General features: G+C 37.1%; 1 protein-coding gene across 9 annotated transcripts in view; it reads left to right on the forward strand.

The window, feature by feature from the left end:
* Positions 1 to 15,427, forward strand: part of MAGI2 (membrane associated guanylate kinase, WW and PDZ domain containing 2) — a 2,755,167-nt gene that overhangs the window by 2,680,094 nt on the left and 59,646 nt on the right. For all 9 annotated transcript variants that reach the window (XM_069229700.1, XM_069229695.1, XM_069229692.1 and 6 more), the window contains one exon: positions 9,077 to 9,215. In XM_069229700.1, the coding sequence (XP_069085801.1) occupies positions 9,077 to 9,215 (139 nt within the window). The remainder of the gene's footprint in view (positions 1 to 9,076; positions 9,216 to 15,427) is intronic.

Genomic DNA, 15,427 nt, shown 5'->3' on the forward strand with positions numbered 1-15,427 from the left:
TTGAATCTAACTCAAAACCCATTAATTCTAAATGTTTTCACCCATAATTATGATTGAAAAAATACTTTTACACTGTTACCTGTGTTGATATGCATAAAAACAATGTTAATGTACGCTATGATATTGAAACTTGCTTTGTTGTTGTCGATGCCACCCGACATGACCTCCCCATCCATCCCAAGCCCGAACTACATGGTCGGGCAGGTCCTGCGACCCAGGTTTGAAGCAACTGGTTGACAGATCATAGGTGGGGTGACACGGAGCCCATAGACAAAGGCGCAAAACAGGAAAGACCCAGATCAATTCCCCAGGTAGGCAGCAACACCACAAAAGTCCTATGAAATGGGCCCCCAATAAAACACATTTGCCCAGGGTGGTATGCGTTCCCAAAACACCATAAAGTTAGATGCCACATGAGGTTGGGAACACACAGCCAATCAGAACACAGCACACACACTACATCCAGTGATCATGCACTCCCCATGCTGGACATCTGAACATGTTCCCTACTGACCCGCACTATGTCTATGCAAGGTCGAGACTCACCTGCACAGTTTATCAGATGGTCAGATTTATGGCTTTGTGACAACGCCAAGATTCCTTTGTTCAAAGAATGTATTCTACAGTTTAATAGCACCTCAAGACAATGTATAAAAACATGCTAAAAACTCTACCTTTGCGATACAGTCATCAGACCCCGACTCTGTACTGTGCTCTCCCGGCCGTTGCGTTTAATTAAATAGACCGTTCTTGCTTTGACAAACAAATCTGCATTCAATCAACATCTGTGAGAAGAGCACTAGGCAGCTCAATTTAAAGATTGAATATAACACAAGACAGTATGGAATCCTGCTGGAACCCAGAGGTGTACATGTGAACAAACTTGGGTCAGAAAGGTAGGAGAAGAACCAGTGAAGGACATTGATGGTGAATCCCATTTGAGACTCCAAGATGTGTATGAGGGTGGGATGGTCAACTGTTTTGAAGGAAACTGAGAACCCCAGGAAAATCAAGCTACAGTGGGCATCTTCATCTCTGGTCAAGAGGCCATCACCTATGATGTGTAAAGTAGCTGTTTTTGTGCTGCAGTGAGACCTAATGCCAGATTGGTAGTTGTGCAGGGGATAGTTAACTTCCATGTGATGTTGGAGTTGAACAGAGACTGTTTATTCAGTGATCTTGCTGACGAATGGTAGGTGAATGATGGCTGGGAGTTGGCAAGGTCATAAGGATCTGGTGTATGTTTCTTTGGTAGTGGGAGCATCTGCCCATTCTTGAAAGCTTCTGGAAAGATGCCTTGAGTGAGGGAGGCATTAACAATGGAAAGTAGAGGTAAGTGAGTGTCCTTAAAGGGAACTTTAATAAAGAATAATAGTAGGGCATCATATTCATAAGTATTGGCTTTGAGAGGGTTGAGTATGTCAGCAAGTTCAGGGATGTATTGGGTTTTGAAGTCTACCATTGCAGAATTCTATGGAAAGGGCGGTGTAAGAGATGAAACATGCTTTTTGTCATTGATGTGCTGTCAAGTGTTCTGTATTTTTTCACTGAAGAATTGGTTGATGGCACTGCATGTTTCTGTGGAATGAGGAATAGATGGGTCTGACATGAGGTTGATGTTGTTCTTTATTGTCTTGACAAATGTTCTGCTACTGTAGATGCCTTCATATATGGTGTTAGTATATTACTTCACATTGGCTGATAGGATAAGCTATCTGTGTATTACTCAGAGGTACCTCAGTATCAAGAGGTACTTAAGAGTTCTGTTTTTCTTCCATTTTCTTTCATGCCTGTGGATGGGTCGCATATTTTTAGCAAGGTCTTTATAGTACCAGGGTGCTGAAGGGTTTTGCTTGTACTTCTGTTTTCTAATTGGGGTGTAGATGTTCACATAGCTTTCCAAAATTGTTAACATTGTTTAGAATGGCGTTGGCAGCTGACATGGAGTTGGTAGGGTGAGAGATGCGTTCAAACATGAGTTTGTCTATGGAGACATTTTTGAAGAATATGAATGTTTGCTCTTCTTTTTCGTTTTCACCTTGGTAAGACCCTGAGCAGGTGATGTGGGACTACAGAGTGGTTGGTCCAGTCTAGGTGTATAGGTAGCTTGCACTAGATTGTTGGTGATTTTGAGAAGACAAGGTTGAGGATGTGTCCTTTTGAGTGAATTTGCTGTGTGATGTGCTATACCACATGAGGGTCCTGATGAGGATGAAGAGGGTGTCTCTTGCCTTTTTTGAGATTGCATTGTCTGGGAGGTGAAGTCATCCAAGAGACTGGTGTGGGCATGCCTAATGGACGAGATGGTGAGGAGATCTGAAAATTAATTAATGAAGTCCTTGCTGTGCTCAGGAGGCTTATAGATGAGATGGAAGAAAATGGTCTAATTTGCAAATGGTGGGGAAAGGCATGTCAGCAGCTGCATGCAGTTGAGTGCTACTTACAAGTTGCAGGACCAGGAGGATGTATGGGTTACAGTGAGGCCTCCACCCTTATAATGTACATAGTCCACAAAATGAATATTGTAGCCTGTGGGAAGAGGGCATCTATGATATGTTAAGATACGGGTGTGAACCATGTTTATGTGCTGAAGAGTGTGTTGTGCTTGTGATAAATGATGAGATTCGCAATGGCTGGTATATGAAGGACTGCAGACCTATTGTTAATAGCATGAGCTGGAATGTGTGTTCTGTAGTTTGAGGGTGTGTGGTAGTTAGTGAAATGTGTTTGTGGATGGATCTATGTATTGTGTGAATGCTATCTGAATGTCTGAGTGACCTATAACTGAGTGTGAATCCTTTAAAATTCTTATCTCTGGTTCCCCTAATTTGAATTTGACTATGTTGGTGTTTTTTTCTTAATAAAGTTCACTCTCTTTCCTAGTTTAGATTTGTTTTAAATATTGCTTTGTGACTTTAGTGTTGTTTTAGTGATGCTTAAAAAATGTAAACATTTTTTATAGGGAAAATCATGCTTTCTTGTGCAATATTTACAAAGGATTAAACCTAGGTTTTCTCAAAATAACTGCATATTTGCATAGGTTATATTGCAGCATAAAGTTGTGTGGGAACCATCTTCCCAAATGTATACTCCGAAATCTCGTAATCATGAATGTTGTTGCTTCACTGTTTACAATAATAGATACAGTTGTATGTGGATACTTGTGCACAGGGGAAATCGCCTCTCTTAAAAATAATTTGAAATCTATGTTAATCTGTTAAATAATTGGTTCAAAATATCTCTGAGCTCCCAAGACAATAAAATCTTAGCAGGTAGAGAAATACATTTGTTTCTTAATGTATTCTATTTATTTTAATAGAAAAAGAGCAGTTAGTCTGAGCTCACATGTACATATTTGCCGTTAATATGGCTGTGAGTCTTCTCGTTTTGTATGTAATATGTAGTTTACGTGCGTTTGACCTGGGTAATAACCTTTTAATTGTATCATGCAGGGAAAGATAATAATGTTTTTTTTTACACAAGCCACAGATGAATGATTTTAGGGCTTCCTTTCTATTCTTTCTTTCCTGATGACTGTTCGTTCAATTGCAGGCCCTACTGCCAGTCAACCTATTCAGCCCTGCTCCTCATTTCTCTCTTTCATTTTCTTTCTGTCTGCTTTCTTATTTTACATTTCCATCTGCCTGTCTTCTTTATTCATAAGCTGTCTTCTATATTTGTTGAATAGGCTTTAATCTCCACTCATAGTTTATCAATTATGAAAAGCTTTCTTATTTAATTTACATTTTCAATATTAATGTTATTTACCTTTTGGTCGAAATCAGTCCCTAAGGTGGCATTATTTTTTAAAAGTTACCCTTCACATGTTTTGAAGATTATGGGTGTTCGAAATTCACATGGTCCTGCAAAATTACTTGAAATCATCCATATTTAGGTGAAGTGCAAATGTATCATTTGGCACTATATTTTTGTGTGAAATGGATCATCGTGACAATTTTTCTCAAGACGATGCATTTAAACATGAGCATTGCGAACATCAGCTGCTTACCTTTGTTAAAGCAGAAATCTTGGCTATATTTTAGTCATAGCAGACTAGATAGCAGATTTCATACTATAGGTTGATGAACCGAACCAAATCTGCTTTAAAGAAAATGTCATAATCACCATATTAAATATCAAGCAATTCACTATACATCACTATAGAATCAATACAACCATTAACAACCACACCAGTTTACTAAGAAGTTAAAATATTTATTTCCTTATATTAATAATGCCGAAGTCACAAAAATAATTCTCAAGTTCAATTGATACATGTAAAGAAACAATAAAGGCTGATTGAATCGACAAATGTACCCAGGTTTAAATATGGCAGTTAAGACCAGCAACTCAATAGAGATTAGACAAAACTATAGCAATAGAATCTGAGCAAGAGAAATTGTCTACATTGAATTAACAAACAAAAAGAGTCAATGACCATTAATGAGTTTGCGAGTAACACCTCACTAGCCACTAATTAGCATTAACATGGTGCGCTTCATATAAAAGATTTAGTAACACAAATTTAGAAAAACATCTAACTAATTGTACTATCAAAAATAAGCAGCAGTATTTAATAACAGTAACAGTTGGTACCTGAGAAACAAAAGACAAATACAATATGCAATATACAGATCATATTACCTATCCTTAAGGTAATCAGCAATCAGATTAATGCTTCTTCAGAGGGATAGCAACTTCAGCATCAGAACAGAAACAACGTAACATTAGTTCAGTATTGAAAAGACAAAGTAAACGTAGAAAATAATAAAACACCAGAATGTCAGTAGGCAACTGTTAAAATCTGAAATGTCAAAATGACAGATCACTACAGATATATGAAATAAAGTCTCTGGAAACCGGGGAAGTAATCATCTCATGACAAACCTCTCTCCAATATTATATTAAACTTGCTAAACTCTTGTGATTGGCTAAAGCATAAGGTGAGAAAAATATGTCCAATCAGAAAGTTAAGATATCCAAATTATATAAAATGTTAGCTCTGACAGTTTTCATTTGCTGTTGTTCAATTGACGAAACTCAAACTAATACAAAATGTCTTGTACATCCTCTTTTCCAGCCGCATCTGTGGACCCATTGTTTGGCACCTTCCGAATACGCTGTTACTGGGAAGTTATTACAAAATATGGAAACATTTCTTCCACACCCTTTTCTCGAGGGAAAAACATAAGTTAGAAACATAACTTCAGGCAAATATGCGAATACAATGAATGAAGTCTTTTAAGCAACGGAATACACGAGAAACATTTAGTACAGATAACATTGCACATTGACCTTGCTTCTGCTTTGGCCCAGCAGAGGCCACGAAATACTCATTTTATTCCAGCATTTGTTTTAGCAGAGAAGATGCTCGTAAAGGGACAGAATATTTTCTATCACAGTGCTAACTTAACATTTAGAAAACATATGTAGGCCTTTTCCCTCGATTGTGGCCACTAAGTAGACCATAATTTTCACAAACATTAATTTATAATCAAATTAATGCACACATTAATGTATAAGTATGATTACGTAAGGACAAAATTATTTACGACAAAATCTCAGCTCTCACACCTTGTGCTTTTCCTTTATATTGGTAGTACATTTGTAGCACAAATTACCATGAAAGGCACTATTCATTGTGACGCTTTACCACATGTGGTGCGTAATTGCATGAACTGGAATAATGGCACACTTTCAGGAATGGCATGTAATCTGAAATTCCTGAAATTATTTGAATTTCTCCGGCTTAAGTTAAATTTCATCCAGTTCTAGTGTAAAAGCCATTAGTCATGAAAATCATTTTTTTTTTCTGCAAAGTTTGAATAGAAATTGTTTACCTTTTACACATCTTCTGATATTCTATCACAGTGTTAGGTTTCTCTTTTTTTTTTTTAAGTATTTTCTATGACTCACCCTCAAACTCTTCTGCCCGCTATCTGCTGTTTTTTTTTCCTTTCCATATTCCTTCTCTTTCCTCCCACTTTCTCTCCCTTTCCCCTGGTGTTTCTTGGGGGCAACTCACATTCCTCCCTCTTCTTTCATTTCTAAAATTCATGAATTTTCCACTTTCCTTATTTTCCTCTTTTTGCTCTCCTTTCTTCCCTTAATTCCTCCTCTTAATCCTCTACCTCTGGTTTTTGACTCCTTACCTTTGTTTTCTATTTTAAAATTAAACTAGGTTAATGACCTATGGTGTTTTCTGTGGTTTACCATTTTTTTTATTTTTAAATCGATGTACCCAAATCACAAAGAAAACTCGTATATTTATTTACTATATACATGCACTTCTATGTTCAGTTCTAAATGTATGAATTTGGGGTGTTCACACACATTACTATTAGTAAACCTTGAATGCAGTACCTCTCATATTTGTTCTAGGGCTACTGCTAACATTTTCATGCAACATTGGCTATTTCTCCAACGCAAAGTAGGATTCAACTGTGCAACTTAGAAAGTCAGCCCAATATTTTCCAAGGGAAATCCCATTCCCCATCAATACCTTTGAGAGTGTTATGGTTCCCTTCTGCCTAAAAAAGGGAGTCATCACATCTCTTTGCTGGAATAAATCCACACCATTCGCAGGGTGGCAATGGGCCGGAGGAGAGTTTACAAATAGCAACACAATCCTCAGTTTGTCAGTGTTGACAAAATCTCAAGGCAAGTCATGTCTTGATCTTTCCTTTCCATACCAGAGTTTAATACTACATAATTGTAAGCAATTGTGACAAGTAATAACGCAGTAGCACACTGCGTTTGTGTTTGACCCCCTCTGTCCTTCATTGTTAAATATCAGTATTTTTCTAACATTCCTGTGTTTTTGTCTATTGTTTTCAACCAGACTTTTTTACCTGCTGATTTATTTTTTCAAGGGAAAATTCAAGTCAACAAATGCTTTGTCAGTCAGTGCTATAGTGAAGACCTAGATAATCTCCCTCACATTTTGCCAAATAATTTTATGCTACATTTTAATAGTTACAAGTGATAGATAACAATAACATTTATAACACATATGTTGATGCATGAATATCGATCTGACAGTTTTGTTTTACTGTTATGTCTAAGTATATTTCCAAGGAACACTCTCATATCACACAAAACACTTAACCAATTACATATTAACATAAATGAAATTGTTGTAGCTCCCCTATTCAAAATTGGAAATAGAGTGCAGTGAATGCCAAGAATGGCAAAAAGCCATATTTTAAATTTACTCAGGTAATTTATGCTGGTGTAAGGCGCTAAAAAAGTTAGCAGTGTTAGAGTCAAATACTTTTGCAGAAGTAAGAGGCACATTTGATCTTCTGTAGGGATCTGACAGTGAATAACTTGTAGAATCATCACATATGATGTTATTATTTGTTTTATGTTTATTTGTATGGGATGACTCTAGAAGTAGCAACAGATTGCCCCACTTGTAGCTGTACACCTTTACGTTACATTTCATCTATTTTCATTCCACGTAATGCATATTTAAAGTTCTACACACATGTAGATTATGATCTGCCCAGAATCACGGAATTTAAGATACATTGTGACCAGAGCCAGGGTTAGAACCCAGATACCCATGTTTCATTGTCAGCAGTATACCCATTAGGCCATATGTCCTCCATTACTTGCATCTTCTTCTAAGAATTTATTTATTTATTTACTTATTCAGTTTGTGAGTATCCTGTTTATAAGCAAAAATTGCCATTCATTTAGGTTATTAATAAATACTCAAAATAATATTTAGATATATGTCAACCTGTTTTTTCAGTTGTAGATGTGCAGTCTCTTTATGCCTCTGATCTGCAGCTACCCATACAATTTCTAGACTTATCCCTGACACTCTCAGTGATAAATCACATGTGATTCAGACAGCAGGTATACATAATTAATTGTCTAGTTTACCCGATCAATCTGTACTCCATATTCTGGCATCTGAACTCTTTAAAATGTATTTTGATTGAATACTTTTCTGCAATGTACCCTGATAGTCTAATGGAACTCCAGAACATTTGGCTGATGGAACTCCAGAACATTTTCCACTTAAAGCATAAATGATGTTTTGACTTTGAGAGTAAACTACAAAGAAGCATACCATCTCTGACATGTCATCTGCAATGTCACTTAAACAACCAAAGATAGCAATGGACCCAAAAGCAGTGCAAAGATGTGAGGTCTACCCCAGAAGGCCTACAGATGATGATCCTGGATTTACATTTCATAGAATTGAAGAGAGAAGTAAGAGGTTTGCGTGAGTGACAAACAAATTGATGTTGAAGTAAATATATTCCACTGGACCATTGGTTATAGAACAAGGGAGTATGCGAAGGGACCTATTACAGGGACATTTACAAGTAACATAAGCAAGTTATTCAGAGAGAAACTGGCAGCTGCATAGAAATATCTTAAATCAGGATTGGTGGAGGCTGGTTGGTAACATAACTACAAAATGCCTAGAACTGATTCAGGGAGCATTGGTGGTTTGACTGCAGTGTAACAAACTACTGATCAAATAGGGCCTGTGATATTCTTACAGGCATTTACATGAGCTGCTTACCTAGGCCTGGTGGTCCCTGACTACAATTAATAACTTTATTCTATGTTCCCATGCCAAGATCCCATAGAATAACCCCTGAATCATCAGGAGCCATTATGCTCCTATAGGCAAGACAACCTCCATAAGCCTCCATCAAACTGAGCGAAAGAATCTGCACACAAGGACTTCCTGGATCAATGTTAAGGCCTCGGTGGGAACACTACTATACTTTGCTGAATTAAAACCCTGTCTATCCTATTTTAAAAGTTGGCTAGTCCAATTAAAGGCAGAGGAGAGTCAGTGGGAGAGCAGAGCTATCTTATCCACTTTCTGTGGCCAGGTAATTCCTTTGTCAGAAAATCACGATTATAGCAGTTTTAAAGTCAGAGTCTCTAATAAGGATTCTTGATGAGGATCCATACCATGCAGATTATCTAAAGTGTTACTGAAGAGGCGGACCTTCACTCATCCTCATCCTAAGCTGTCTTCTGTTACATTGATGATTATTTTATTGAAACCATTGTCTAAGTTCATATCTCTTTACATTGGCAGGTCGGAGATCAAATCATTGAAATCAACGGGGAAAGCACAAGGGATATGACGCACGCCAGAGCAATAGAATTAATCAAATCAGGAGGAAGAAAAGTGCGGTTGTTGCTGAAACGTGGAACAGGACAGGTCCCTGAGTATGGTGGGTTTTCACTCTTGATCTGATAACAACCTTGTTAGGGACTAGCTATTCTGACATGTAATTATATCAGTTATTCCTGTATAAGTGCATATAACTGCTCCCTATTAGACACTATATTGCCAACCAATATGCACAGCAGTACAATATACATGTTATACATTGAGGGGCTCATTCACAAGACACTGTTGCATCACAATTGATGCTCCAGTTTTCTTGTGCCACCCTGCACCCCCCTAACAATGCCATGGGAGTACTGTATTTGCAATACAGTGCTTCATGGCACAAAGTTTCCACAACAGCACCAGAAATTCTGACGCGGTTGTGGCGCTAAACTTTAACATTGCTGGGCTAGCATAAAAATGTTGACGCTGGTCCAACAATTTTAAGTGGGCCCCATAGAAAATAGCACAGCATCACATTTAACGCCTACCCTAAGCAGTGTTGAAAAAATTATGCTACGCTGGCGCAGCATGGCACAGTGAAATCTACAAGATTTCACTGTGCCATTTCTGTGGGGCTTTGAACGGGGGAATGCCTACCTTGCATACATTATAACTGGCGCAGGTATAATGTGGCGCAAGGCTTTACAAACTGGTGCAAAGCTGACATTGCGCAGTTTGTAAATATGCCGTGGGGTGGGGGACTGCTTTGCGTCGCCTTAGCATAAAAAAACTGACACTAAGGTGGTGCAAAAGCCTTGTAAATGAGGCCCTGAGTGTTCTGACTCCTTTTTACTTCTGTGCAGCAGACCGTAGACCACCCACCTCTATTATACACAAAGGGGACTCTATTTTATAACCTAATGAAAGCTATTTTCAACTCCACATGATGAACATGAGCTTTGTAAGGGATCAGCATGGTTGGTTTTTAAGAGTGACGTGCCTCTTTATATATAAAGAAGGCCCAAAAAATTATCACCATGTTGCTCCTCTAAGTAAGAAAACGACAAATCATCAGCTCACATTACTATCTCCACTTTCAGTTCTTTGCATAGGTAAATAATTTTGTGCTTTCTCTACTAGTACTCCTTTGTCTGTTTTGGGTCATTTTCCCTATGAAGCATGTGGCTTCTTGGTTTCTCTTTTCAGTAGAACGTAACAAGAAGACTTCAAGCACCTAGATAAATAAATGAGGGTACTAACAAGACAAATGTAAAGTTAGATGTGTTCAGTGAGGTTGGGCTGTAATCACTTGTTAGGGAGTTGCTTCACATATAAAATACATTCACATTGTTATGTGGAATTCAAAAACAGAACTTCAGCTGCAACTGAGGAAAAGCATAACTGCAGGGTCTATGGCAGTGCTTTTCTCCTTCTAGAATTGATACTTTTTCTCATTCTACAGCTTGTTTAGCAATTTCGTTTATTTAGGACATCTGAAAAACTTTCATAGGGTGGGCACTAAAATACTTGATGATAATAAATGATTATTATTAAGACAATAACGCATACATAGAAATATAAAAAGATATGTTGATTGGCTATGATTGACCCATACCTGGTGAAAAACAATGTTTAAATGTGTCTCCCCTGGTCCGTTTGCAACACAAAATCTTCCATATCTATTATTATATGAAAGACTCCTGTCAGTGCTAGAACACGTGGGACTCTTCTCTTGTAACCTTTCAATAAACTCACTTACCATGAAGCAGTATTCTGACAAGGTTGAAGTGGCAATTTGGAAAGAAGAGAATAGCACACTGTCATTCACACTGTTCAAAGCTTGCTTTTTGTAAAGTTGAACCTGATGATAACTACAATAAAATAGAAACAGTCTGAAAAATTTAAATGTTTTTCATTTTAAATACGATTGGGTCTCTATTGAAAACTTGTGAAGGTGGCACATTACAAGTGCAATAACAATTAATTCAAAACTAGTCTTACAAATAGTTACCCCCAAGTAAATTCAGGTTTTATATGATATGCTTGTTAAGCCCCACAATGTGTCACAAGCTAAGCTGCAGAAGTCAGCATCTCAGTGCCTTGTAATAAGGCATTTGCCAGTAGACAATAGCAAAGATTAGACTTTTGCAGCTGTTTCTGAGACCATTGTGACGTGTTGGTCTTATCAAGGTTCTTAGTTTTCAGCTCCTCAATTTTGTGAGAGTAAAGCCGTACTTCAAAATTTGGACATCCGAAAATGTTACCACATCCTGTTGTCTTACAGGCTGAATTGCTCTTTTAGACATACCCTATACAACAACTAGCAGATTAAAAGAGTTTGAATAAGTAATGCACCCAGTCAGTAATTTAGTTGAAGATCAATTGAAAAGTTGACGATTTTTATTAGAAAGTTCAAAAATAAGCAAAACAGGTTAATACCACTAAGACTTTTCAAATACAAAGTATGTAGAGTATGCAAAATCAAAATTACTCAAAAGTCCTAAATGATTAGCAAAATCAAAAAGAAGTGGGGCAGCATTCCGAGTAGAACAGGAAAGTCTTCTGGCTCACCCTTAAACTCAATGGGTTCTTATACATAATTCTCACATACAAATTAGTAAAAATCTTCATTGTACGAGCAACAAACTTCATTTATTTGGCAAACCAGATAACAGGGAGAACTACATGTCATTACCTTAATTCATCTTCTTCGGTTACCGGGAGACTACATACTGAATCATATGATGCTGAAATCCTTGTTTTCAGGTAATCTTTTTGTCACGGTCATCATCATTAGCAGAGGAAGCATTTAACAATAGATGAAAATATGACTCAAAGGCTTGTTCCACAATTTTGTCAAAGTGAGTGAGTGATCCTTGAACAACTTTCTGAAATGCTTAAGGCTGACGGTCCCATTTATTACCCGCTGAATAGTACGTCAGGCCTTTGCGGAGCATTCCCTTTACATTGCCTGACAAATGCACTGTGGTCCCTACAGCAAAGTTGCTATATCATGGACCACTATTCCATTTTGACAATAATAGCCAAAAGCCCTGCAGTAAGCTAATTGCGTTAAAATTAAGGAAATACATTGCAAATGAAAAGGGCAGCATTTAATTTTGAAAACATTATACAAAAGGGGCTCTAAAGACCCTTCCCAAATATATCATTTTTTAATTCAATTAAATATAGCATTTCAATACTGGCTTTAAGGCTAACATTTTAAGGCTACTATTTAATTTTCCCAACAAAACAGACTTTAAAAAGGAGAATTTCAGGAGTTTTCCTCAAAATAAAATACAGCATTTATTACTTCTTAAAAACAGATATCTAATATTGATATTGTTATTATTATTATTATTATTATTATTTTGCATAATGCATTATTCAGTGAAAATTAAACTTACATTATGTTTAATATAAACAAAATGTAAAGGAGAAATATGGTTCGAGTGAGCAATAGTCAGACAATATTTATGAATTTAATTTAGAAAATAATAAATTTAAGGGTTATAGTTAGTATATGATTTAGGTGTACACTTATTCAGTAAAATGAATTGCAAATAATGTATTAAAGATTAAAATATTAAATGATGCTTAATAAAATGGAAACAAAATATTGTACATTAAATTTCAAAGAAACAATTGTTAGTTTAAGTGTTAGTCTTAAGGCAAGGACAAGGAGAATGAGCACCAACAATAAAATGTGAACACAAATTATTACGTTTAGTTACTCAAGATAATAGATGAATGAAGAAAAATTATTTGCATTCAAAATTATAGTGAAGAAAGCGAATTAAATGACATAATGGTGTGGAGGGTGATACTATAATAACTATGTTGAAATGGTAGACAATTTAGTAGCATGCATCTTAGGTCTCTGGGGACTCATTAAACTACTGAACATGAGCAGAGTTGTTAACTTGGTGGGAAGCAAGCAGCCACCATTCTGAAGATTAAAGTTAATAGCTGTCATGCACAAGTAAAGACAGATAGCATGGTTCAGTCTCACCTCAGCAGGCTTGGCACACCAGGCAATAGTGAAAACTTGAATATGATTCAATGCCTCACTAGGAGCCAGAGAAAACGCTATGAGATTGATGTGTATTCACATTATATGTGTAAACACACATAGTCTCAGGTGTACACACAGAGTGTGACCATATTCCAAACATGTTAAAATAATAATAAGAACCACATAATCAAAATATAGATCTCAAATGATTGATTTCAGTTCCTGGAGCTGCTTGAAATAAAAACAATCTGATATAATGTAAATTGATATTGCATGTTAAGATGCGGATAAAGTGGTACTTTAACACTTCAGTTTTTGCATTATATGAGAGTCCAACCAGCAGTAATCATTGATAGCTCAAGCTCTGACTGACCAGTTCACAATAATCATGTTGGGTATTAGCATTCAGCTAAACCATTTCTAACCCGTTGATGAGAATACACCAACCAGTACTGTTCAAGCACTCAACATGATATTTCCTAGTAATCTGTCATATGAATTAACAGCAATGAAGGCAGAATCCAAACATGTGGAGCCTGAACCCAACAGATGGCTCTTGTGGATGGATGAGTCTCAACATACATCTTTTAGGTTCTCCTTGGCACTGTTGTAGTCGGAGTACAGCAGGTTCCATTATCACTGGGGGATACCACACCCTATTTATCTGTTCATTTGTAATCTAACTCACTGACACGTAAGGCTGAATAAATTACTGCCATACTGTAACACTATCCTAATAATAAAACTGTTTTAAATCACTCCATTTTTCTCACTGAGATTATTCTCTGTTGAGATACACCCACTGGTGAGCTACCTTTGAGCAGTTTAGGAGGACCTCCTTTGCTGTGGAAATATAAATGTCAATAGAACTGTACAGCACTACTAATATTGTCCTTCCATACTCTTTTGAAGGAATGCCAAGTCAGTAAAGTGATATATCTATCCACAATGTACCTTCATTAAAAGACCCTTACCCACTTGTTCTGTGCTCATGTCAGTTTAAATAGTAAAAAAAAGTTTTTAGGAAGTGAGATAGTAACCTTAAAAGGATACTGCCATTTTGGTATTCTAAATCAGTTACCAATCTTATATTGGTAGAAATCATATACTGTTGTTTCTGCTGTTGTATCAAACACAGAGGTTGGACAATATGTCTGCAATCTGTTGAACTAATGTGTTCAAGATGAAGCCTAATCCCAATATAGGGCGAAGTGAATGCTCTATCAATATTATCACGTGTTGTTAATAGCGATAATAACAACCTGTAAAAAGGAACTTGTATGACTGTAGTCAATCCTACAGTGCTAGATATTCTGAACGTTAAGGCAAGGCCAAACAGTGTTGCAGTATCTGACTCGGACATTAGTAAAGCAGGTGTCAATAACACCGCTAGGCAAAAGCAGGTGTAGAGGCATAAATAAATCCCAAATGTCAATAGTAATCTGGTATAACTCACATGCAAGGAGGACACATATAGTTTTCTCTTCCCTAACTAATAGCATTCTTCCATGACAGGGTCTGATGTGCCTTCATGAGTGGCGGTGCAGTCCAGTGATTTACCACACACAACAAAGACAAGCACTTCCACAATGTGATGGCATCATCTTTATCAGTCAACAATTTTTCTGAGGCTTTCATATACCATAGCTCTTCTTGAAGTGGAGCCACAGATTTCTCTCACAGTAGCCTATGTGCCAGAGGTTTGGACAGACAAATTAGCTGAGTGTCAGGATCACGGATAATTAAGACACTTTAAAGTTCAGAGATTCCGGTGTGCGGATAAGCACCCAGAAACACCAATAGAATATACTGGAGGCACTTAAAGGAAATATTCACCTAGTGTTACAGTGTGCATTCGAACATAACAACTTAACAGATACATCGAATGTACAATAAGCACCTTTTCTTCAGTCCATTTATTTTAAGTGGTGCACCCAAGAGACCCAACACTCACAGATCGCCTATAGTGAATTTTTAAACATTTATTTTAAAGCACAATTGTAGGGGTAAGGGATATGGCATCCTATGCACCTGATGACATGAAAAGAAGGGAAATCACAGGAACTTTAAACTCTTGCCTCAATGATTCCACAAGTGTTGCCAGCACACATTACTTGACCACGAAGGCTCAAAGACCCTACTGGTATAACCAATAAATTACATGCAAATCTCAAGACTAAGATATTAAGTAGACCTAGGAGCCACAGAGTCCTGGGGTTGCACTTAGAACCCCTTTTAAAAGTTATGTGATGCCATTGCTGTCTGTTATTGTGATAGAGAATGCCTCGCTAGCAGTCCTTTCCTTTGTTCCGCGA

This window comes from Pleurodeles waltl, chromosome 4_1 (assembly GCF_031143425.1).
Source record: "Pleurodeles waltl isolate 20211129_DDA chromosome 4_1, aPleWal1.hap1.20221129, whole genome shotgun sequence".
In the NCBI taxonomy this organism is placed as follows: Eukaryota; Metazoa; Chordata; class Amphibia; order Caudata; family Salamandridae; genus Pleurodeles; species Pleurodeles waltl.